The sequence below is a fragment of the Micropterus dolomieu genome, linkage group LG19 (assembly GCF_021292245.1).
Source record: "Micropterus dolomieu isolate WLL.071019.BEF.003 ecotype Adirondacks linkage group LG19, ASM2129224v1, whole genome shotgun sequence".
NCBI classification, from domain to species: Eukaryota; Metazoa; Chordata; class Actinopteri; order Centrarchiformes; family Centrarchidae; genus Micropterus; species Micropterus dolomieu.
Window position 1 is genome coordinate 19,833,857 of NC_060168.1, and position 23,254 is coordinate 19,857,110.

Below are 23,254 nucleotides of genomic sequence, written 5' to 3' on the forward strand. Positions count from 1 at the left end.
GAGTGCCATTTCCCTCCACCCACACCACCCGAGCCTCGAGTTTAGTAAATTAACGAAAAGAGCGGGCAGTGGAATCTGTAGGACATCAAAAACAGGCTGCACACAAAGAGGGCAGGGTGATAAGGGAGTGTAAATTAGTGAGGGCATGAGGCGGGAAATAGCTCTCGCTCCTGGATATTTGCATGCAGTATATACTGTAGATATCTGTCGAGAGGGTGATCAGAGGGAGAGGACAATACATAAACAATGACATCAGTGACTCATTTAAAAAACAAATAATGTGTCCAAACTGTGTTTTTCCATTGAAACATTAAGAAATATAGAAAAACTGTTACATACAAACAGGGGAGAGTAGGAAAAGGTAGACTCCAACTTCTCTCTCTGAAACAAAATGAAACATACAGACAGTCTGCCTTGAATAAAAATACTATATTGGCGTAAATTTAATTTTTGAGGCCGTCTTAGGGTTACTAATATTTGCACTTATCGTCTTGAAATCCTCTTGGAGAGTGATTCCCAACAAGGGTTAACCTACTTGCACCACAAAAGTTACCTCTGCTGTTGCCAGAGGGGGTAATTGGAAGGACAACAGAGTAGACCAGTTATTTTGAAAAGTAGAATTTTTGAAAATCAACATATTAGATTGAACATTGTTGTAAGGTTGATCTTTAGTATATTTATTGTCCCAATAAGCAATAAACGACCTAGCTACTAAAGAGTGACTGCACAGGATACACCTCCACCAACCTGAGAGTCAAAATAGATAGAAGTTCGAGGTTAAACATCCAGTGTCTGCCTCTCCAAGTGGTAGTGGTTCGATTGCAAACTTGACCAAACCCACTGAAGAAAGACATCTTAAAATGACTGCAACTATATCCACTTTTATATAATTAATTGTATTAATACACACAATATAATATAAAATCAGTTGAACACATTTGGAATACAGCAGGTTGGTGTTAAGTGGATAGGGGAAACCAATGAGGGAGTTATATTGTTTTTTATCTTAGTTACTACTGTTTAAACCTACAGTATTAGGCTAAACTACAGTATAACCTCTTCTCCTTTTATAAACAGGTCTTGTGAAGGGCAAATTATTAAACAAGACTAAAAGTCTACAGTCAAGTTATCAGCTCTGTGAGGCTATGCACAGATAAATACTAACAACAGCATGCTAACATGCTCACAATGACAATGTGGACACACTTGTGCTACGCAGGTGTAATATTTACCATGTTCAGTATCTTAGCTTAGCGTGTTAGTGCTAAACACAATGTACAACTGAGATTGACAGGAATGTTGTTTTGCAGTATTTGGTCATAAACCAAAGTATTGGACACACTAAAACTTTGACTTGATAGCGGCACTACATGAAAAGTCAGGAGAAAGTCAAAGTCATTAGGATTTATCCTCTGGGGACCATGAATGTCTGTACAAAATGTCATGTTAATCCAGTCGTTGTTGAGATATTTCAGGCTTCATACTTCATTGACATTTAAAGGACTCAAATGTTTGACTGTTTGACAGCATGAACATATTTCCATATATAATAAGTTTTGATTGGATTTTTCTATCAGTTAGAAATAAATCCTGTGGGGTTTTCTTTTTTTAATAAAATTTTTAATATGAACATTTGTCAAACCAGAAATGACCTACACATACATCATACAGGAGCTTACATGCGATATATGTTCTCTAAATTGACCCCCTGTAATACAACAAGAGTCATTTCAAAGGAATAAATTAGCTTATCAGTCTGCTCCAATTACAGGTTCAATTGCTAGGCATGTTCATTACCTCAGGTCAGTGTAATCTCCTGTCATCACCCTGGGAATTTAGTGCAGGGTATTGCAGCGAGCAGGATATTTGGTCACAGTGATTAACAACAGTGTAATTAAAATATGACTGTGCAAGTGCATGAGAGGATGATTGCACATACAGCATGTACTCTGTTCTCTATTTTGAGATTAACAGAGGCCCCCGAAAAAGCACTTGAATGACATCTTTATTTATCTTTGTCATTCAAACAAACAAAACTTGAGACACTGGATTACAGGAGAGCCTTGGATTTATATAAGGCTCTAAGCTAGACCTTATACAGGCCTACTCTACCTTCATTTTCTTTATTCACTGCGTAAATGTGGTTACCAAGAAACGACGTGTTGCTATGGATGTGTGGGTGTATAGCGGCAAACGGGACCTATGCTGAAAAGATATTCAGCCCTGAGAAAAATAACAGAAGTGAAAAACTTTAAGGTATGTCAATGACAGGGAGCAAGAGCCGGAGAGGAATGTTGTGAATCACAAAACACAAACTGATTGTGAAACAGATATTTGGGCTGTGACGTGTAGCAGGACAACAAATGCTGAGGCATTTTTGTTGAGACAAAACAGCTCACTACGGATTCACCAGGCAGTCTGCAGAACACAGATACTTGCCCCAAAGGTAGGTCACATCTTCATAAAGAGTCATTCTGAAGAGTAAAAGTAACAATACAACTATATACTAAAGTCCTGCATTCAAGTTATTATTATATTAAATATTATAAACAATAATCTTGTTTTGGGTTTCTGGAGACACCAAGTACTATTTCACACATACATAACATGATTTTATCTGCTTGATACTTCATGACTGTTGCTTATTAATTAAAACCCTGTGTATTCACTGGTCAATATTAGGAGCATGTTTTATTTACAAAAACAACTTTAGTCATATATCATGTAGGGCCAAACTAGATTTATTTCTTAAATCATTCTGTTTTGTATTTATGTGAATAAATAGTGAAACAATATTTTTTTCAACCTGGAACTGTTCTATACTAATATTTTGAGTGATTATCACTAAAGATTTATAAATTTCTATTGGCACTTCTGTCCCTGGCAGATTTACACTGCCAAATGGACTAAAGGGAAAGTCAGACTTATTGCTGGGTTAGTGAAAAAAGAAGCATGCATGGGGTTTAAAATGTGCTAAGCAAGGACAAAATCAATGTATAAAAAGTGAAATGAACCTGGACTCCAGATTAAACGGGATTTTGAAGTGATGACCTGTTTCAGTTTCAGAAAATGACACATTACTTCTGTGTGTCTCCCAGCTGTAAAACATGTTTTGACAGAACTTTTTTTACATTACTACTCCTCCCAAATCTCAAATATGTCTATTAGGATCTGTTTTATTGGCGTTTTATAACTTTTGTTAAAAGTTTGACCTGAGGTTTAACTGACCCCAAACATGCGAATGTCACTATGTAATGGCTTTTGACAAACAAAGGAAATTTATGTTTGTTTAGGCACATATATCCCTATAAAAGGAATTTCCCTATTTTGGTGTGATAATTCCATTTCTATTTTTTGGTAACCTTCATCAAACATGTAAGCTTAGTTAGTGGCACAGGGAAGAGTTACCACTTCAATACTGTTTGGCTTTAATAAGGTCAGAAAAAAAGAAAATTTAAGTATGACCAGCAATTTTTAAATATACATAGTATTTTTTGCATATTTGTCAGAGTTGTATTCTCATATATTCTAAAATAGCATTCGTATTACTCTTTTAGGAAAGCATTTTAATGTTATATTTGGTTAAGGTCTTTACAACCTGCTTATTATAGGCATTTCTAATTTAGTGTTTTATTAACAAACCAATTGTATCCAACAAAAGGCTCCTGGAAAAAGGCTTGTCTACAACCTGTTACCTGTTTTCCACCTTGTTGATACATACAGGTCTTGTTTGTGTTTTAATGTATTTTTGGAGCTCTATAGATAGAAAACAGGCCTCAATGAGAAGAAACGAACAAACCACAGCTAACAAGTAATTGACCCCTTCCATTCAGAAATCAGCCCAGAATGAATGAATCAGTAAATTGTTTGGGACAATAGACAGCACAGAAGGGGAGAACAAATTCAAGGAAACTGTAATGGTAGTTATGTGAGGGCTGTCACGTGATCAGTATCAAAACGTTGTGTCAATAGAGATGTATTTTGAGCAAGGACAGTGAAGGAAAAGAGTACAAATGGTCCAAGTCGAAGAAAAGAACGATGTACAAATGTGGTTTATTGGCTGATATGAAGCCCATTCAGCACATCTGTTCCTCCCTCACTCTTATCAACCCACTCACTGCTTTTGTTATGCAACACTCTGCTCTATCTGGAACATATGTCTGCATGATATACATTAAAATTAGCACTTGAGCTAACGCCACATGTAAATGCATCCATATATCAGTTCCACCGCCTTTTGCCCGATTTGATCTGTGCTTGACCTTTTTCATGAAAATGAGGTTGCGAGTTAATCGAGGGGAGCGAGACACACGGAGAGAAACAGGGAGAGAAAAGGTGAAGAGGGACTCTCAATGAATGATCTGCTTCTAGGAGGTCTCTCATGATGTAACACATCTACATCATGTCACCATGGCAACCCCGCATCAGCACCAACTTGCTGTGGCGAGAAAGAGTCGGCATCTGTGCTGGTATGTCACAGTACAGTACTATGGGAGAAAAAGTATCTTTGTGTGTCCACAACAAACATAAAAAGACATTTTGGTACAAATGACTTGATAATAAGAATACAAATTGCATATACAATTATTTAATTATAAATATTAAATGTGAAATAAATACATTCCAAAATTAATCAGGACTGTTCACAGGCTTTTCTTGTATTTAAAGTTGAGCATGATGCGTATTTTTAAAAACTGCATGTTAAATGTAATAACCTTGAGCAAAGACACACACTCAGTCACATGCAGTATAATAAAGCCTCTCATGGCAGACTCCATCCTCAATAGAAATATCTTGCCTAGTTATTGTCCCCATGTTCTCTTGTGAGTCTTAGTATAATCCAGGGACCTTGGGGAGACAGAGAACATGGAACACAACTAAAGAGCTCTAGTGAAAAACTTCTGCCCCCTGTTCTGTGCCCTGGCTGCTAAAAATAAACTGGATATTGAAAAACGAAGAGAAAAGGTACAAGGCTACTGGCTCACAAAGCCAAACCAAGAGAAGGAGGTGGGGAGTGATTGATAAAGGTGGGAGGTGAGGAGCAGGAGTGTGGGTAGAGCTGTGTGTGTGGGTGTTTGTATGGTTTCATATTCACAGGTTGCGTCTGTCTGTTGACGGAGCTGACATCAAATCAGACAGAGTGACAGTGTTTGTGTGTGTGAGCTGAGCAGCAGATAACATGCACGTTAAAATAGCTCAAAAAAATGGTAGACATTATGATTACACATGGGAACATTTGTTCATAGTTGCCATTAAAATGTTATTTTCTGAGTCTTTGTGGTGCTCCTGATATATTTAGAAACATAATTTGAGGCCCAAACTAGTGAATCTTACATTTTCTACACCTCTTATTTTGTTCCTGGGTCATGAGGAGACTGTCCCAGCATGCATTGTTAAGCCTTAAGATTCAGAGCAGGTTGCGAACCTCACAAGTGATCACTGATATGATGATAAATTACAGGGGTCGCAAGGGAAGGAAAGCAATTTAAAAAAAATTCCTGATGTACAAAGTTATGCTTATTTTTTTCATGATTTCCTTTAGTCTTTGCCTTTTTTATTATAAATTACAGGATACTTCAGGACCAAAATAAAGGGAAAACTCCCTCTTTGGTTGAACTGGTTGCTCGAAGAGATTTCATCATTTTAAGGGGTTACAAGTCAAAAAGGTTGCGAACCACTGACCGAGAGTTACAAATTGACCTAACACAGATGTCTCCAGAGTGTTGGGGAACACCCAGAGGTCCACCTGCTGTTTAAGCATATGTTTTAAAAAATAGTTCTCATTGCCAAACAGATCCTGTCATAATAATTTTGGACATATGGAAAAAGACAGAAAAGCTGGGACGTCATGGTGGCCAAGGGTCCAAGACGTGTACCATGTAACTGCAACTGGATCTCTGTTCCATGTCATCCCCAAATCTCTCTTTTCCTGTCCACTTCTCTGCTGTGAACTACAAGAAATAAAGACAAAATACCCCGCCCTCCCCACCCCCCCAACCAAAAATAAAAACAAACAAAAAAACAGAGAAGGAAACTAACACTTGAATGATTTTTCATGTTACATACATACATGAACTTTCAGTCAGTCCTTATGTGTGTTGCACACTGTAGTTAATTATGTAGTATTGATACTGATATTTGATTAGATTTTTTAAATATATTTTTATACATAAAAATCAAGTGGTTAAAACTTATAACATATAACAGCATATCCCCATTAAAAACCAAAATGGCAAAAAAAATCTAGATATTAATCTAAGAAGTATAGTACAGTTTCCATTCACTGTCAGTGCAGCAGACTGTATCATGACATGAATTAATCCTTGTGGCGTAGGCTATCTTCTACATTAGTAAGGAGATTTCCATTTTTATAAAAACAAATCCTAATTTTGTGTATGGATCCTTGTCTTGAAATCTAATTTTCGTGTTAGTTTCTTTATCCCAGATAAACATAATTACATCGGGAGAAACACTGCAACAGATGCAGTGAGCAGTATATCGGACGTCTGGCTGAAGCTAATTTGAAGCCACCGATTCAGGATACAAACTACAGATCAGATTGTGTAGAAATGTAAAGCAAGTGTTCGTGTGTATAGCTGTACATGTATGTGATCATCTCTTTTAATACGCGATTATTCAGATTTTACACACTAATGTCCATCTTTCAGCTCCCCAGTTGTCCCTTTCTACCTCCCCACGTCCATAAATTTCAATCTTTTTTTTTTTGCTCTTTACTCCACATCCTCTCTCTCTCTCGCTCGCTCCCGCTTCGATGCAGGAGTGGGAGGTGTTGCTAGGCGACAGATTAGCTCCTTCCTTTCAAGAAGCAGAGCACAGACCATGACTCTCTGTGTGTAAAAATAAACAGAAAAAAGAAAAGACAGTCTTAGAGGGGAAAAAAGGACAAGTATCCTTCACCTCTGGCAAGAGAACCACACTTTTTGTTTACCCTCAAATTACCCCCCTCAGCCTTTTTTACCTCCTCATCTCCTGCACCCTTCAACCTGAAGTGGTCCAAAGATAATTCACTCATTTACAGCCCCCATTTAGATTAGAGATAAACACAATCTGTCTCTCATCATCTGCAAAAACATTTTATCTGTAATAAACCTTCATAACCCACACTATGATGTGTATGCTGTTGCACAGACTGATGATCTATCCTCTCTGTTCCCTGTGATGTGATGACTAAGGTTGTGGAGGAACATGCTGCTCATCCCTCATTCGCAGTTTCAGTCTGCCAACGACCGAAGCTGTGAAAGTCACACCTGTTGGCGACTGCTACTGAAAAATGTGTACGTGTGTATGTGTGTACAGAAAGATCCAGAATACTCCTGCGCTTTGTACATCTGCTCAGTGTGTGTGTGGAAGAAAGTGACAGAGAGTAAGTGTTGGTGAATGAGTGTGTAATTGTGTGAATAACTGAGTACATAAGCAAGTGAAATGTGACTGAACGAGTGAATTTGAGAGGTTGAGCAAAGTAATTGGTGAGTGAATGAATCTGGGTGAATGAATGAGAAACTGAGTGATTGTGTGATCCATCTAGGCAGATGTGGGTGAGCGACTGAACCACAGAGCAAAATTTAAGTGCGTGAGTAAAATGTGCTTGAATAAGTAATCAAATGACAGTGAGAGGGAGAGCATGTGGGTGAGTGAACAAATCTGGGTGAATGAATAGCAAGTAAATGCACGGATGAGAGAGTGAGTAAATCAGTGAATGTGAGGATAGCAGAGAAAAAGGGTGATGGTGTGAGAAATCTATGTGAATGTGTGAAGGTAGCAATTACAGTTTTTCACAATTGCTAAGACACATTTCTTGAAGCCGTCATCCATTTTCTCGAAACTTTAAACACAAAACCTAATGTTTAAACTACATTCACAAAACCTCTGACTCCTCTGGCAAAATCAAACAATCGCCTCCTCAAAACCATGTGATCTATGCTCAAAATCAAACACTGCTTTCAAAACATAATACAGCCAGTCAATATGTAAAACACTACAGAACATTCTTTAGACACTACATCAGAAAATTGAGAATACAGTGTCCAGGGCATGTAGTACAGAAAATGTTTTTTGTGTATAGGAAACACATTTTCCAATTTAAAAGTATAGTAATCACAACTTAGTACAGTAAATATATGGTATACTGTAAGTACTGCAAGTTATACAGTATTGAATATCTGTATATTCAGCACTTCCATAAAAATACAATACTGTAAGCCCAAAGAACAAAGAAAACTCTAAATAAAAAGCTTATTACACTCAAAAATGTTGAGCAGCCGCAAAATCAAAGACAGTGAGAGATTCATTGTTCTGGGTCCGGCCAGAGGACATCATTCACATCACATGCATTGTCCCATAGACAGGATGTACTGCCTGCTGATGATCTTGCTGCTCACGCTCAAACACAAAATCCCAAAGACCACCCAGAAACAATGTTCAGTGTTATATGGCCCCAAGGTTGAGTGACAGTAGAGAACCTGCCCCTTACTTATAGCTTAGTCAAAGTGTGACATTGCCACTACGTTGGCCAGGGACTTGACCACATATTGGTTTGATCACATTATCAGAAACAAGTGTGCAGAATTATGAGTTGTTGTGTGTAAAAGATGACAGCTGTGTTGTAGTTGTATTTAACTTTTGTCTCATTCATTTACCATTTTGCAACACAAGTGCATCACATGCAAAATGTGTTTTATTGAGTGAGAATGTATTTAGAGATCTGCAAAAAGAGTGGATGAGATTTGCAAAAAGTGTCTTAACTACCTGAACTTGTTTAAGGTTTTGTCAAAAGAGTGACTGATTCGACAGCTGGATTTAGGCCACTGAGCATTTGGTTCAGAGAATGGGGTTTAGTGTTTTAGCAATTGTGACAAGCTGTAAAACAGTGAATGTGAGGATAAGAGAGATAAAATAATGTGCGCAAATGAAGTAATGCAAGCGAGTGAATTAATGAGTGGGTGAAAAAGTAAATGTAAGGATGACAGAGGAAGTGACTGCGTGAGATATTGAGTGAGTGAGTGAGTGAGCGAGCGTAAGAGTGAATGTGTGACAAGTGTCAGTGAGTGAGTGAAAGAACAAATGGGAGCTAAAGTGATTGATTGAGTAAGTAAGTGAATCTGAGTGAAAGTGAAGGTGTGAGCGAGTGAATCAGTGAGTGAATGGGTTTGTATTGGGGTTGGAGTGTTGGTCGGTCAGCCCACCATTTTGTTTTGTTTCCTCTAACTAAATACCTGCAACACTAATGACATTCCCATGATCCTCAGCTAAACTTTAGTGCTAATATGCAAATGTTCGCATGCTAACACGCTAAGATTGTGAACATGGTAAAAATAACATCTTCTTAATATCAGCATGTTAGCATTGTGATTGTGAGCATGTTAGCAAAGTAGCTTTACAGAGACGTTAGCATGGCTGTAGACTGTTAGTTTCTTGTTAGCTCACCACGCTAATGCAATAAACACTCTGTCAGAAAAGTTTTAATAATTTGCATTTGAAAATAACCAAACCAGACAGTCTCCTTGCCCTTTCAAAATGTACCAGACAAGCCCCTATGAATGAGTGAATGATTGAAAATATTAAATAGTGAGCAAATGACAAAGCAAGGGAGTTATTGAATAAAAAAATAAGTGAGTGACTCAATGAGTGCCCGATTTAATGTGTCTGGATGTGTGAAGAGTAAAGGGGGTTATAAGAGTTAATGAGCCTACACATGAATATTGAGACAAACAGGAGTTTCTGGCACAAAGACGGCCCACTAATTGGATTCATTTGAGTACATTTGCTGTCAGGGAGACGAGGCACTCATCCCTCCGACCCCTTGCTCTTCACCATGCCATGTTCCTCTCTGCCACCCACCTATGATACCAACACAACCCTGTCTCATAATGGCAGGGATTATCATGACAACTGCAACAATAGCAGCGCCTGAGACAAGAGAGTGTGTGGGACACCGGGACAGCTTATGTACCTACGAGACTGCTGGGTGGAAAAAAACAAACAACTTTGAGTGTTTTTGCTCTGGGAGCTCCTGCATAAAGATGTGTGCTATTTTTGTCCAGAGAAAGTCTGTCAGCGCTGTTTTTTAAGGGCAATCTTTGAAAACACTACATCTTGAAGAAAGTGATGTGTGCTTAGTCACAAATCCAGAGAAAATGAGATTCACATGTGCAGCAGCAGACTCAGAGTTTGAAACAACAGGGAATCATCTTTTAAAATAAATGCTGACAGCATTGTTTAGCGCGTTAGCATGCTAACATTTGATAATAAGCACTAAACATAAAGTAGCCTACAGCTGAGGCTGATGGGAAGCAATGCCATTTGCGAGTATTTTTTTGTAAAGTATTGTAAAATGTAAAGTTTGTCCTGATGATGGTGCAAGATGAAAACTCACAAGATCACCAAAGTTACTGCAATTCATCTCGAGGAAGACATAAATTTCTATACCAAATTTCATGGTAGTCAATCCAATATTGAGACATTTCACAAATGATGAGTTCCCACATCATGTGGTTCGGTTACATGGCTACATGGTTACATGGCTTCCTGAAATATTTAGGATTGAAAATTGATTGTACTCATGTTTAACAGCAACACAATGTGGTTTCACTTTGTATCAGTGAGTTTCTAATCCCATACAGGTCAGGGCCTCTCAGGTAATCAGAACAAAGGTTCAAAGTTGAAGCTTTGACCAAGCTTTTTCTGAGCGGACTCCCAGGTTACAGCCTTCTTCTTGGGGTCAGAACAGCAAATATTGTTGACTGGTCTCATCTAAAAATCTATTTATTATTTTTTATAGATGTTTCCTTGCCCCGATTTGTTCTTGTTCATCTTAATTTTTGCTTGTGTTTGATTCAAATATTCATTCAAATGCTTATTGTCTTTTTTTGTATCTGTGAAGCACTTTGTAGCCCTTGTTTTGAGAAGTGCTATTCAAATAAAGTTGTACTTTTTATTCAACAGCCTGTAAACTCAGTCTCCACAGTGGTCATGACCTATCAAGGTTTTTTATTTTATTTTAATTACTTCATAAAGGTCAGAACTGGACCATAACAGAACCAGGCTGGAATGGTAATCTTCCTGGCACTAGGATTGTGTCCAATACCAAAATGAATCAAATAAAGGTAAGTGTTAATTCATTTGGATTTGGTAATGGTGTGCAGAGATTTCTTACATAAAGTGAACAATATTTTTTTTTCAGCTTTAATGCCCATTAGAAATACGTATGTGTTTAAATCAAGAGCTGAAAAATCATCTGAGAGCAACACAGTGGGGAAGCAAGAACACCATCACCCAGCACATACAGTATGATTAAGAGTCTGAAAGTTAGGGGACAAAGACATTTATAAATCAGAAAAAAAAGATTTGGTAAATGGTCAGTAATAATGATTATGTGGTTTTGTAAATTTAAAAATATCATGTACAATTGCAGGCATGGTACTGTAAGTATAAAGAGAGTTGGAATCTAAATAATTCACTATCAAATTAATTTGTGGTTGATGGCGACCGACTACAAGGTCAAACATAGGATGAAAGTAATTTTGTAGTCAGTCATCTAAAATAAGACTTTTCTGTAGTTAAAGATTATTGTCTGTCATTTATTACTCCAACAATGGTCAACATGAGGTCACAGACTTATGAGCTAGTTAATGATGCAGCAGACAATCAATTTGATGTTATTTGTTTTTGTTTTTTTTTACAAGAAACAAGAATGCTGGAGTAGTTATGGTGAAGATTCTTGAATTTTAGGATTGCTGATGAAACCATGACGCAGAGGACCATATTTGCTATGTTACAACACAGAGGACAACTTGTTGAGTACAATCTGTTTACTTGTAGCAGCTGAAGAAACCAATACTTGAATATTTTTGGTACAAGCACTTTGGGTACTTTTTCAGCCAAAGTACAAATGAAGGTTGGAAGATTGTGTAAATAAGAGAAATCAGGGGGAAGGAAATGCTATAATGCAGTATGAGGTCATTCCTGAGTGTTTGGTGTTTTACTCAATGAAGCGCCGACATACAGAAGTGGTGTGCATCGATACGATCAGGGGCAGACTGGGACAAGAATTCAGCCCTGGCGATGTAGTCACGCCAGCCCACCTTACCACGCATCCCCACGAACACACATTCACTACTTAGGCTACATTTGTGTACAGATGGTGAGATAATATAAGCAGTAGGCCGACTGTAATAGCAAGGGCTTTGTCTTCTAAAGAGTTGGTGACATAAGGTCTGAGATTAGGGGTGTGAATAAAGACTTCTGTCATGAGAATAAGATGAGAAGATATTTTAACACTATTTTGAAGAAATATTCAATGATAAAATGTATGAGTGGGGGATCTGGGGGTCCTCCCCCAGAAGATTTCGAGCATTAAACTCTTAATTTCCTGCATTCTGGAGACATGATGGACATGGAGACATTTTCTGCACCAATTTATGGAGTAAATGTCTTTATTTATATGAATGGCAGCATAAAATCCACATAGCAGGTGACAATTCAAAATATAACAATAAAATGTAATATAATGCATTGATCAGTTGCTTTTGTTGTTGCTTAGGTAACTTTCTTGGACAATGCACATTTGTTTCTTCTGTATTCAAATTGCATTACATGTTTCTTATTGTGCAAGTAAACCTTTCTCAAAGCATTTTCATTCAGCCTACAAGAAGACCAGGGGTCTCTATCTGTACCGATTCCAGCAACGTCCATGAACACAGTAGCCGATTTAAACATTGCAGAAAAATGTTTTCTCACACACTGCTCTCAACATTGGAATACACATGAATAAAAACATTGCTCACTAGCCTACTGAATTCTGCTCTCCTTGCCTTCACTTCTAATATTTCCACACAAGCAAGGAACACACACCTCTGCTGCAAACACAGCGGCTTGCCCTACCTCTTTCTTTCTCTCTTCCTGTATTTGTCGGCCCTGTTGACTTTGAGCAGTGGGCTGTTTTATGAAGTGGCCGAAATGGCACAGCACTCGCGATTTTCACCCGCGATACCGTTTTCCCCCGCGGGTGCGCGGAGGAGGATTGTTAATGAGGAAGCCAATCGAAACCGAAACCAACATTGTACCCAGTTGCACCTGCACCAAAGTGTTCACTGTTGCTTTACCTGGTGCTTGTGAAATATTCACCGTCTGAGCCTTATAACGTAATGGAAGATCATTTCTCTCAGTTTCTCTGCAAAATGCTTAAATGGGTTGCCAAATATTTTGGGCGGCCTTTAATGTACCTCAACGGCCGCCCAAGTAAAGCTGATGTGTGGGAAACACTGATTTACTATCAATCTGACCGGCCCTCCCCAAAACAAATAGTCCGGCCCCTCTGGCATATGCCAGAATTGCCAGGTGGCCAATCCGCCCCTGGATATGATAAACAGTCTTTACAGTAGAAACATTAGAAAGTATAAAATCTAATTCAACATCAATACCTGCTCAGTGCATACATACATGCAACAACAAAACCAATAAAATATGAAATCAGACTGTATGACTAAGGACTGAGACAGTCACAGCTATAGCATATGTAATCATGTTTCCTGAACTTGCAAGAAAAAAACCTGCGAAAGAAGAAAACTGAAACAAAAGGGAAATTACCACACTGCACTTGCTGAAAAGCAATGTAACATGAAAGGAAACAAGTGCAAATTGTGTCAAATGTCTGGCAACAACCATCAAAAGACTTGATATCTTCTTTTAAAGGAATATACTGTAATACTTATGTTTAAGGTGGTGCAGTGGTTAGCACTGTCGCCTCACAGCAAGAAGGTCGGCCCCGGCCTTTCTGTGTGGAGTTTGCATGTTCTCCACGTGTCCGCGTGGGTTCTCTCCGGGTGTTCCGGCTTCCTCCGGTTAGTGTCCCCAAAATTGTCCTTAGGTGTGGATGTGAGTATGAGTGGTTGTTTGTCTATGTGTTCTCCCCGCCTTTCGCCCGATGTCAGCAGCCCCCGCGACCCTGTACCAGGATAAGCGGTTGACGATGGATGGATTTATGTTTAACCCCTTCCCAACAAGGCAACTAGACGCTGCTAACAAAATACAGTTATGCTTATGGTCAGACAGCACAAACAAATTTTAGATGGGATTAATAATTTGCCACTGCAAACATTCACAAATGTGCAGTGGCAATGAGAGCACATTGCCACCTCTGACCAGTTACAAAATGTTCCAGATTTGTCCTTGTGGCGCTGCTGACTTTGACTAAGCTGTCAAAGTTGGTGTGTACGGAGTGTCGGCGTCATTAGTTGGTTGTCACATTGATTGACACATCATGTGGTATATTGCACTCTAAACATTTGCACATTTGCATTTTCTGTACATTTTGCTCATTTGTAATTGGTATGAATATCCGTTTTCCTGAACCAGGTATTTGACTTATTGTTGTGTTGTCTTTAGTTTCAGTTAAAGCCTGGTTGCATAACAATGTCCCCCAAGTAGGACAATAAAGATAAACTAAACCTAAACTAAACTAACAAATGTAGTGTTTAAGCTTAACAGTGTTCATCACTATTAGGAGCCCAAGATTGCTTATAATTTGCTTGTTTTCTCTGATAAACTGTCTTCACCCTAAACGCTTTCAGTTTATTATCACGTAAGTAAAGCCAGAGCCAGAGGAAGATTGTCATGTTTGCAAGAGAGAATGATTCAGACGATTATCAAAATGACCGCTAATGAATTTTTGGTTGACTGACTAATGGATCAATCAATACATTCAACTCTAATGGAGAATTAATGTAATTTATGAAGAATTAGCCAGGTAGACCTCTCTCTCTCTCTCTCTCTCTCTATATATATATATATATATATAGTCTGTCTTTTTTAACAGAATTCAACCAGATACTTTAAATCTTAAAATTGTCCTGAAGGCAGATAGAGCCATATGAACTTATAATATCTCACAATTACACTCTCACTTTTCCAGTTTTGCCCTTCGGCCATCCTCACCTTAGGGCGCTCACCCTTGGCACCATAACACTGCACTTCAGTCATTCATTCATCACGTCCCGAAGGAGGAATAATAGCTGGGTGATCTTTGACACGGAACTCATGCAACATGGCCACATCAAACCAAGCGAAAGGTAATTAGATGCACCTGCAACAAAGAGCATGACTCAACTTCAGTCCTTACAGGGTCGGTTTAAAAATCACAAAAGATCTGCGCAACCTCTGCACAATTATGTCTTCTCGAGTGAGCTGCACTAATGAGTGTGACACTGCATCCAGAATAGCCAAAAGGAAAACTGATGTCACTGTCCTGATATGTTGGGCTCCCCACTTTAGTAACAGACTGGTGTGTGATGTATTTCTGCTCTAGTGGCGCTGCTCGCCCCATGTGATGTGCAGCAGAGATGACAAACTCATATCAATGATTTCTATGGATTGAAGGCCTTGAGTGAAGCAAATTTAAAGAATAAAAGTGAGGACTAGAAAAAAAGTAAATTCATCCGTACCCCTAGATGCAAATCCAACATTCTTCTCTGATCATCTGGTAACAATCCGGTACCTTTGGGTCATTACCACACGGTGATGGAAATACAACTATAGAGGAGGAAGCAGAGATGGCTGAGTCATCCAGTAAGAAAACCGAAGCAATATGAGGCAAAACAGACCTCAAAGCAGCATCAGCCTCACAGACGGACTGAAGAGCTGAAGTCCCCAACAAGAAGCAGGATGATTCATCAGTGAGCTCTGCATATTGACAGATAGTGTGAGTTTTTTAACAAATGGGCCATGTCCTGTTGACTTTTCATTCGTCTTCATTCATCTAGTTGAAGTAGATAATGTATCCTACTAGTGCTTGCGCGCACATATATACACGTACACACACTCGCGCTCACATGTTTCATTCAGACAAATTACGAACACGTTTTTCATTATTTTCGGGTTTTGTGTGAAGAGACAGGAGGGGTTTGGGATGGTGGCAAATATTTTCCTTTGAAAACTAAATGGAGAAAATGTTCCGGCACATTTTATTTCTTTCAGTTGCAGGACTTCATTTGCAGTCACAAGGTGATCTAAAATCTCTTTTGATTCGCGCGGGCGTGTGTGTGTGAAAATGTGCATTACTCATGTTGTGGGGACATCTGTTAGAACTCATAATGCAGGTCCCCATAACGTAAATCATCACATTTTAGGGCTCGGTTTATGGGTAGGCTATGTTTGGGTTATGGCTGGGATTAGACACGTAGTGGTTATAACCTTATGTCGCCAGGGAATTAATGTAAGTCAATGCAATGTCTCCTTAAAGGATGGAAACAAGTTGGTGTGTGTGTGCTCGGCTCCACATGTGAAGCACATACTACAGATTTATTTTGGGGGCTAGAAGTGAAATCTCCCCTCTGTAAATAGGACGATCAGAGCTGGATGCGGGGGCGCGCCTCGCGGGTCCTTGTGTCGGTCACCAGAGAGATCTATTTTTACATACAGCGCAGCTTGCCTCACGTGAGTCTGGCTGCCGGTTTTATAGGTTGCGCAATACCGGTTGCTGTTTGCGCGCCTCAAATTATTCATGAATGTCATTCTTTAAAATTGCTTAACTTTTCAGTGAGCTTTTGAAGACCATCCTTGTAAGTTTAAAAAAAAATTGTGAACAAAGCGCCGACCCTGCCTCACACATAGGCTACAGTCATTTGTTAAACAGTTTAATTATAAGAGAGTATATATATATATACACACAAAAGCATATTCACTCAGAATTGGTCTATTCTCGCCTGTATATTGTTATATCAAAATCGGAAAAACGTTATTGTCCATCACTAGGCAATGGGAATATTTGAAGTGGCTTAAGCAGTACACATAGAATAAAAAATACATATATCATATCGTCTAGCTATATTTAGAAAAAATGTTCACAAAACCCCAAAGATTTCCTCTTAACAACAAGAAAATACGAAATTGCCTTGATGGCATGGATTATACGCAAAATTCATGTTTAACAATTGGAGGCTGTCGGCAAATGAGGTGTACGTTTCTGCATTCATTCCTGTTTACAGCTGCCCGGGAATGATGTCCATTCATAAAAGGCGACGGCGGAGCGGTACGAGCCAGCCTCGGCATCCATGTCCGCCTTCTGTAAACAGCAGCTCAGTGACTGTTGTCTTCGTCTCTGCGGCACAGCTGAGCATCAAACAGCATCAATCTCACATATTTAACGTGTTGACAGTAAAGATGTGGTCAAAATGAATTATCGCACCTAACAAGCACCTGCGGTGTTTACTGACAGGTCTGGGGCAAACAGTCCATACCTCCGGCGCCAGACACATAAACACAGAAACCTATTTCGTATGCAACCCAGTCGTTCCCCCCCACCCCTGCACCCCCCTCATCCCCCTCCAAATACACCGGAGTCCGGTGACTCCGTTTACGTTTTACGGTTGCTCCGCCCCTTACTCGGTTTTGTCCAAATCGGGCTTTTTGCGTCGCCGGAGCTCCCGATTTCAGCCGGACGTCATCACCGAGTAGAGGGAAGAGCTGACGTCGATGAAGAGTCACCGAAAGGAGAGGGCACGGGAGAGGGAGGGGGAGAGTTCCACCAATGCTAACACTGATATGAGACACATCAATCCCTCTCGGCCCCCCCTTCTTCTCCACCCCCCTCCCTCCGTTTTACGTTGGTGTTGGTGCGTTGGGAGCCCCCCTACTCCGGCGGAGTCCCAGGCTATATAAGAGACTTGCAAGCAGAGTCCCTCAACCAGATTTACGGGTTCCGGACTTCTGTGCGAGAGACGGCTACCACGGCCGCCGATTCACCTGCACTCTGAAAGGGGGGACAGACATCCAGCATCCGAGCTGGACGCAGTGGCGGAGCTAAAGCAGACGGAGACAGGATAGGAGAAGGTTTTTAAACCTTGCTCTGGAAAAAACAACAACAATATTGCTGAGATGAAAGTCCAATAACACACCTCACCGCTTTTCCACACTTACAACCTGTCTCTTGACGCACCTCGGAGACAGGGCACCCCGACTTCAGCCGAGACACGGCCTTAAACAACGCTCCGGACACAACTCTCCAACTCACAACTGGAGGAATTTCGATAGTTTTCCTCAACTACCGGCCACAATGTACCGCTCAACCAAGGGAGCATCCAAGGCTCGACGGGACCAGATCAACGCCGAGATCCGGAACCTGAAGGACTTATTGCCGATAACTGATGCAGATAAAGCGCGGCTCTCATACCTGCACATCATGTCACTTGCCTGCATGTACACCAGGAAATCAGTCTTCTTCACTCAAGGTAAGAATTAATTTACTCTCAATAAAAAGAGACCTGTTGATGAATCTCATGTAGCACTGCTGCATAGACAGACTGCAGCCTCTCACAGTGGTGGAATCAACAAGTGTTTTAGTGGCACCGCAGGCAACTGTCTTGATATAGACCGATATCTAATTTTCGGAAAAACTGCACAGCTGTGGGTGATCAATTGATCGGAGATAATCACATAGAAGCTGATAAAAGCCTTTAAATTGCAGTTTGTTGCTGTCCGTGGTGCTGAAATGCTTGAGCGCCATAAGTGCAGCCGCACCGCTGTCCATGGTGCTGAAACACACTGCGGCCACAGCGTTTTCTCCACTGCTGAGATCAGATATGTTTATTCTTTTTTATCAGGTTCACGTTTACTAACAGCTCCTTTCTGCTCTTTCCCTTTCCACAATTATTTTTCGTCTAGAAGTGGGAAGTCTTGAGGAGAGCCAAAGGTTTCTGTCTTTCCACGAGCTGTCGGAGTTGATGCAGGCGCTGCCGGGATTTCTGATGCTGGTGACTGGGGAAGGGAAGCTCCTGTACCTGTCAGACAGCGTCTCCGAGCACCTCGGACACTCCATGGTGAGTCTACACACAACTGATGCATTCGCAGTTTGGTAAAGGTATGGTCAAACTCTATTTTAGGGCTTCATGAATAATGTTTGTGTTTTTAATTTTCCAGGTGGATCTTGTGGCACAGGGAGACAGTGTGTATGATATCATCGACGCCTCAGACCACCTTATCATGAGGACCAACCTGTCAACCTCGACGTCGGTTGAGATGGGTAAGACAAAACATCTACATTAAATTGCTAAGTTAGATTTTTTTTCTCCAGCTAACGCAGACTGACCGAAAGTGATTTTTATTAATAAACCTCCTCTCATCTTGTCCTCCACAGACCATCTCTTCCGCTGCCGTTTCAACACCTCCAAGTCCGTGCGGAGGCAGAGTGCTGGGAACAAGCTGGTTCTGATCCGGGCTCGCTGCCTTTCCCCCCCGGCCACCTCTCCTGCCACCGGGTCCTACTGGACCTCCAACCCAGTCTGGGTGTGTTTCTGCTCCCCTCTGGAGCCCCACCCGACCCGCTCCAGTCCCGGGGCAGAGAGGGAGTCAACCTCTGCCCCTCCCCTGGCTGAGACCAACTTGTTCCTTGCCTGCTTCCACTCCCAGCATGGCCGGGACATGAGGCTGCAGACTGCCCAAGACAGGTGAGTTCACATAAACAGCACCTCACTTCCACCTGTTGCTTTAATATGCACTAGTTCTTAATCTGTTTATGAGTGATGACTTAAAGGAGCAAAACATTACCGTCCTAATGTATCACCACCCACTCTTTCCCGCAGTGTGAGCGCCTATCTGGGCTTTGATGTGACAGCTTTACGCTCTCGCTCCTGGTACAGCCTCCTCCACCCACAGGATCTGTCACATGCCTCCGCTCAACACCGCAGCCTATGTAAGTGTACTCTTCTCACATACCTACCAGTTACAACCATCCAAGCCCACACAGTCACACACACAATGTGCCCACTGGCACATCCACACAGTGAAAACACTATGATGAGTAATAGGATTACAATTCAATGCCAACTTGTGCTATGACTGTTGTTCAACAGTGAGAGAAGGAGGAGAGGGCAGAGCTGAAATGGTGGTGCGTGTGCAATCTCAGGACCAGTCCTGGCTTTGGCTCTACATGGTGCTTCAACTGCAGCCCGGAGAAATCCCCATCAGCAGCAACAACTACATCATCAGGTATTTACAGCCTTTTTTCAAAACTACACTCATCAATTTGGAGACAAAAGACTGAATAATACAGACACAAACACCATCCTAACTCCTCTGCTCTTTTCTTCCATCTCAGTGACTCGGAGGCCTGGTCAGTGCGTCAGCAGCTCAGCTCAGAGCAGACCCAGCTGACCCTGGTTCTGAGTGCTGGTACTTCTCAGCAGGAGGGTATGAGCCTCCAGTCTCCAGAGACACTGTCCAGCCCAGACCAGGTCTTCACCCCAGGCAGCAGTGGCCTGTCCGCCCAGTCCTTCGATTTCAGCACAGCTGGCTGCAGTGTGGGCTCCTCTGATGACCCAGGGAGTTCTGCTGCTGAGGCTATGCAGCTGGAGGGCGACCCGCGCTCTAGTATCTCCTCACTGGAAGAAGAAAGCTTCTTTCAGCAACATCCTACTGAAAGCCCATCAGCTGCCTCCTCCCCTACTCCAGTCACTGTTGAAACAGTAGCAGACTTAGACTTTTTAACCCAGAACATTCTCCTACCGCCCTCCTTCCAGCTCGACCCTCCACTGCCAGCTCTCCCCCTGCCTCTCCCCCCTGTCCCCACCCCACAAGCTCAGCAGAGTAAAGAGTTTGTGTGCACACCACCCTACACTCCCCAGATTGGTGGGGCCAGCTTCCCATTCGGTGAACCCCTCTTCAGCTTCGACCCCACTGGCACTACCACTCCACCGCCCTCTGCTACAACAGCCAGCGCCACCACCTCAATTGCCCCTTCAGCTTCCTCCTCAGCCCCACCAACTACCGCCTCCAGCCCCGCTCCCCCCACCACCCTGTCTACCAAGCTCCCCCTCACACTACCTACTCTATCCAGTGACTTCCTCTTCACTGATCCCTGCAGTGGCTCCCTTTATGAGAAACTGCCCCCTACGCCTGACAGCCCTGGAGACGGTGATTGCACAGTGATGACCCTGCCCGAGGTTCGGGGTCCACTGTATGTAGATGTTCCACTGGGGCCCCTGCAGTGTCCCCCTGAGGGCCTCCTTACCCCTGAGGCATCACCCGGTAAACAGCCCTGCCTCTCCTTCTTCTCCATGGAGAGAGAGAGGGAGAAGGAGAGGGCAGAAATCTCCCTCTTAGCTCAACATATCAGCTCACTGGCAGAGGGATTCTACCTGGATCCACTCTTGTCCAAACTCTCTCCTCCCTCCATGTCACCCTCATCCTGCCCTCCCTCCCCCTTCCTGTCTCCCACCATAGAAACTGCTGATGTTGATTCGGTCCACATGCTTAGGGAGTTTTATCCCATCAAAGCGTGGAGAGGTCTGGACATTCCCATCTTCTTCGATGAGGATGACTCTCTGTTTGAAGAGAGCATCCTAGAAACCCTCCTCCAAGATGACTTTGCTCCTCCTCAGTCCACCGACCTCTCCTCCCCCTCCCCCTCTCCTATGCCCGATCCCTCCAGCCCAACCTCTCCTCAAACCCCAGTGTACTGGCGCCAACCCTCCCAGTTTGAGGGAGTGAGCCACTTCTGTAGCGTCCAATCGGCGCAATGTAACTCCATGGCTGGGTGCGGGGCGACTGTGGCTGCTGAGGCCGGGGCAAAGGCGGAAGGGGAGGGGCTAGCGGAGGAAGCAATGGAGATCGAGGTGGTGTCATCTCCTGTGTCCTCTTGCTCCTCTATCCCAGCTTCCCCTCCCCTCATCCTCACTGCCTCCCCCAGCCCTGCCACCTCCACGCCCATCGCCTCGCCCACGCCCGCTGTGTCTTGCACTCAGTCCCTCCTGGAGGAACTGGCCGTCCTGGAACCCATGTTTGGGGCAGGTGCCTCGATCGCCCCTGGCTTAGGGCAACAACCTGAGTTGTATCAACTCCAATGTCATCCACCGCCACAGTGCTTCCACAAAGGTAACAATCTGTCTCTTTTCTCTATTTTTTTACTTTTGTCTTGTTACATGAGATGAAAAAGCATTTCTGAAAATACATCACTAACTTCCTCTTTCTCTCTTTTCCATTTTTTTTGTCTTGCAGATGGGAGTGGAAGTGTTCCTCCGTTCTAAAATAAGTCTGTGACTTACTTCATTAAGTATGGCATATTGTCATATTTTGTGGAGCCCCTTTTACTGAAAAGTAAAAAATAATTAAGTGTATAAATATACATAATGTATATACAACTTAAGGACTTTAACTCCTACATGTCTCCTAAGAACAAAGATTGGCTTATATTTTTGTTCAGTCATTAATCTGTATACTACTACAAACTGGTGCAACATTTACATGATGGTGCAACCACATGGACTCATAACTGACTGGGTTTTGAGTCCATGTGGTGTCTTTCTGCTTCTCTGTAACACGAGCTTCAGATATGATCAGACAGAGAAACCTCTCTGAACTTGTAAGCGCTGTTTAACTTCCAGACGCGCATTTGTATTCACTCGTAGTGAAAATCTGTTGTGAACAAAGAAAAACAAAAAACATTTCTTTCTATTTCAATATGGAGATGAATTAAAGCACTTTTGCCTGACATGCAGCAACGCAAACACAAATCTCAAATGTATCGGAAGTCAAATGTTTACAAATTTCTTTCATCCTTAGGATGACCACTAAATGTACCTCCAATTGCAAACAACTCCTCTATCCAGTCTTCAGAGCCAGTACAGCTCTGATTTGATAGCACTCTTCGTCACAGCCTTAAAGGCAACATCAAAACGCAAAAATAGTTGTCAACTTTAAACCTGGGATACTTTGAGCTTTGAGTTTGCGGCTTCAGACCTTTGACATTTCATATTTTATCTCTCCATCTAAAATCTTGTGTATCAATGTGATGTGCAAACAAAAAAACTAAAACATGCAAAGAGATCCTGGCATGTGAAGATCTCAAGAATGTTGAAGGTATCCATTGCTTTTACGAGACGTAACACCAAACAAGAAATTGTCTGGAAGTTTGCCGGAGCTCTGATCATGCCAAAAATCCACTGCTACGTTGTACTGTACATTAGACTCTGAATGTGGGCTCTTCAGGTCCCCTCCTGGCTTGAGGGCAGTCGGCTGGATATTGTTGCAGCATCAATATTTGCAATGCTGGCAGCTTATAGCGGCTCCTGTGTGCCTGAAACGGCCCTGACCTGCTGAACTCTGAACTCTTTATTATGTCCATTCAACATGGACATTTACATCGTTGCTCCACTGGAGTGCGGTGTAGTGAGGCACAATTGACTATGTGAATGAGCGATTCTTCTTTTTTGAGAGGGGTTAGAATACAAAGTTTTGTTTTAAAAAA

General features: G+C 41.8%; 1 protein-coding gene across 1 annotated transcript; it reads left to right on the forward strand.

Annotated features, from left to right (window-relative positions):
* Nucleotides 1-18,067: 18,067 nt before the first annotated feature.
* Nucleotides 18,068-22,034, forward strand: npas4a (neuronal PAS domain protein 4a). Its single transcript, XM_046031436.1, has 8 exons — nt 18,068-18,242; nt 18,676-18,830; nt 18,931-19,033; nt 19,148-19,457; nt 19,593-19,702; nt 19,863-19,998; nt 20,108-21,882; nt 22,006-22,034. Exons 1-8 carry the CDS (start codon nt 18,068-18,070, stop codon nt 22,032-22,034), a joined length of 2,793 nt encoding a protein of 930 aa, XP_045887392.1.
* Nucleotides 22,035-23,254: the final 1,220 nt, after the last annotated feature.

Excerpts from the sequence above, each read along its gene's own strand:
- npas4a (XM_046031436.1), top strand. The coding sequence starts at position 18,068 with ATGTACCGCTCAACCAAGGGAGCATCCAAGGCTCGACGGGACCAGATC. Across the intron at positions 18,243-18,675 it reads ATCAGTCTTCTTCACTCAAG|AAGTGGGAAGTCTTGAGGAG; the intron begins GTAAGAATTAAT and ends TTTTTCGTCTAG. Across the intron at positions 19,703-19,862 it reads CGCTCAACACCGCAGCCTAT|TGAGAGAAGGAGGAGAGGGC; the intron begins GTAAGTGTACTC and ends GTTGTTCAACAG.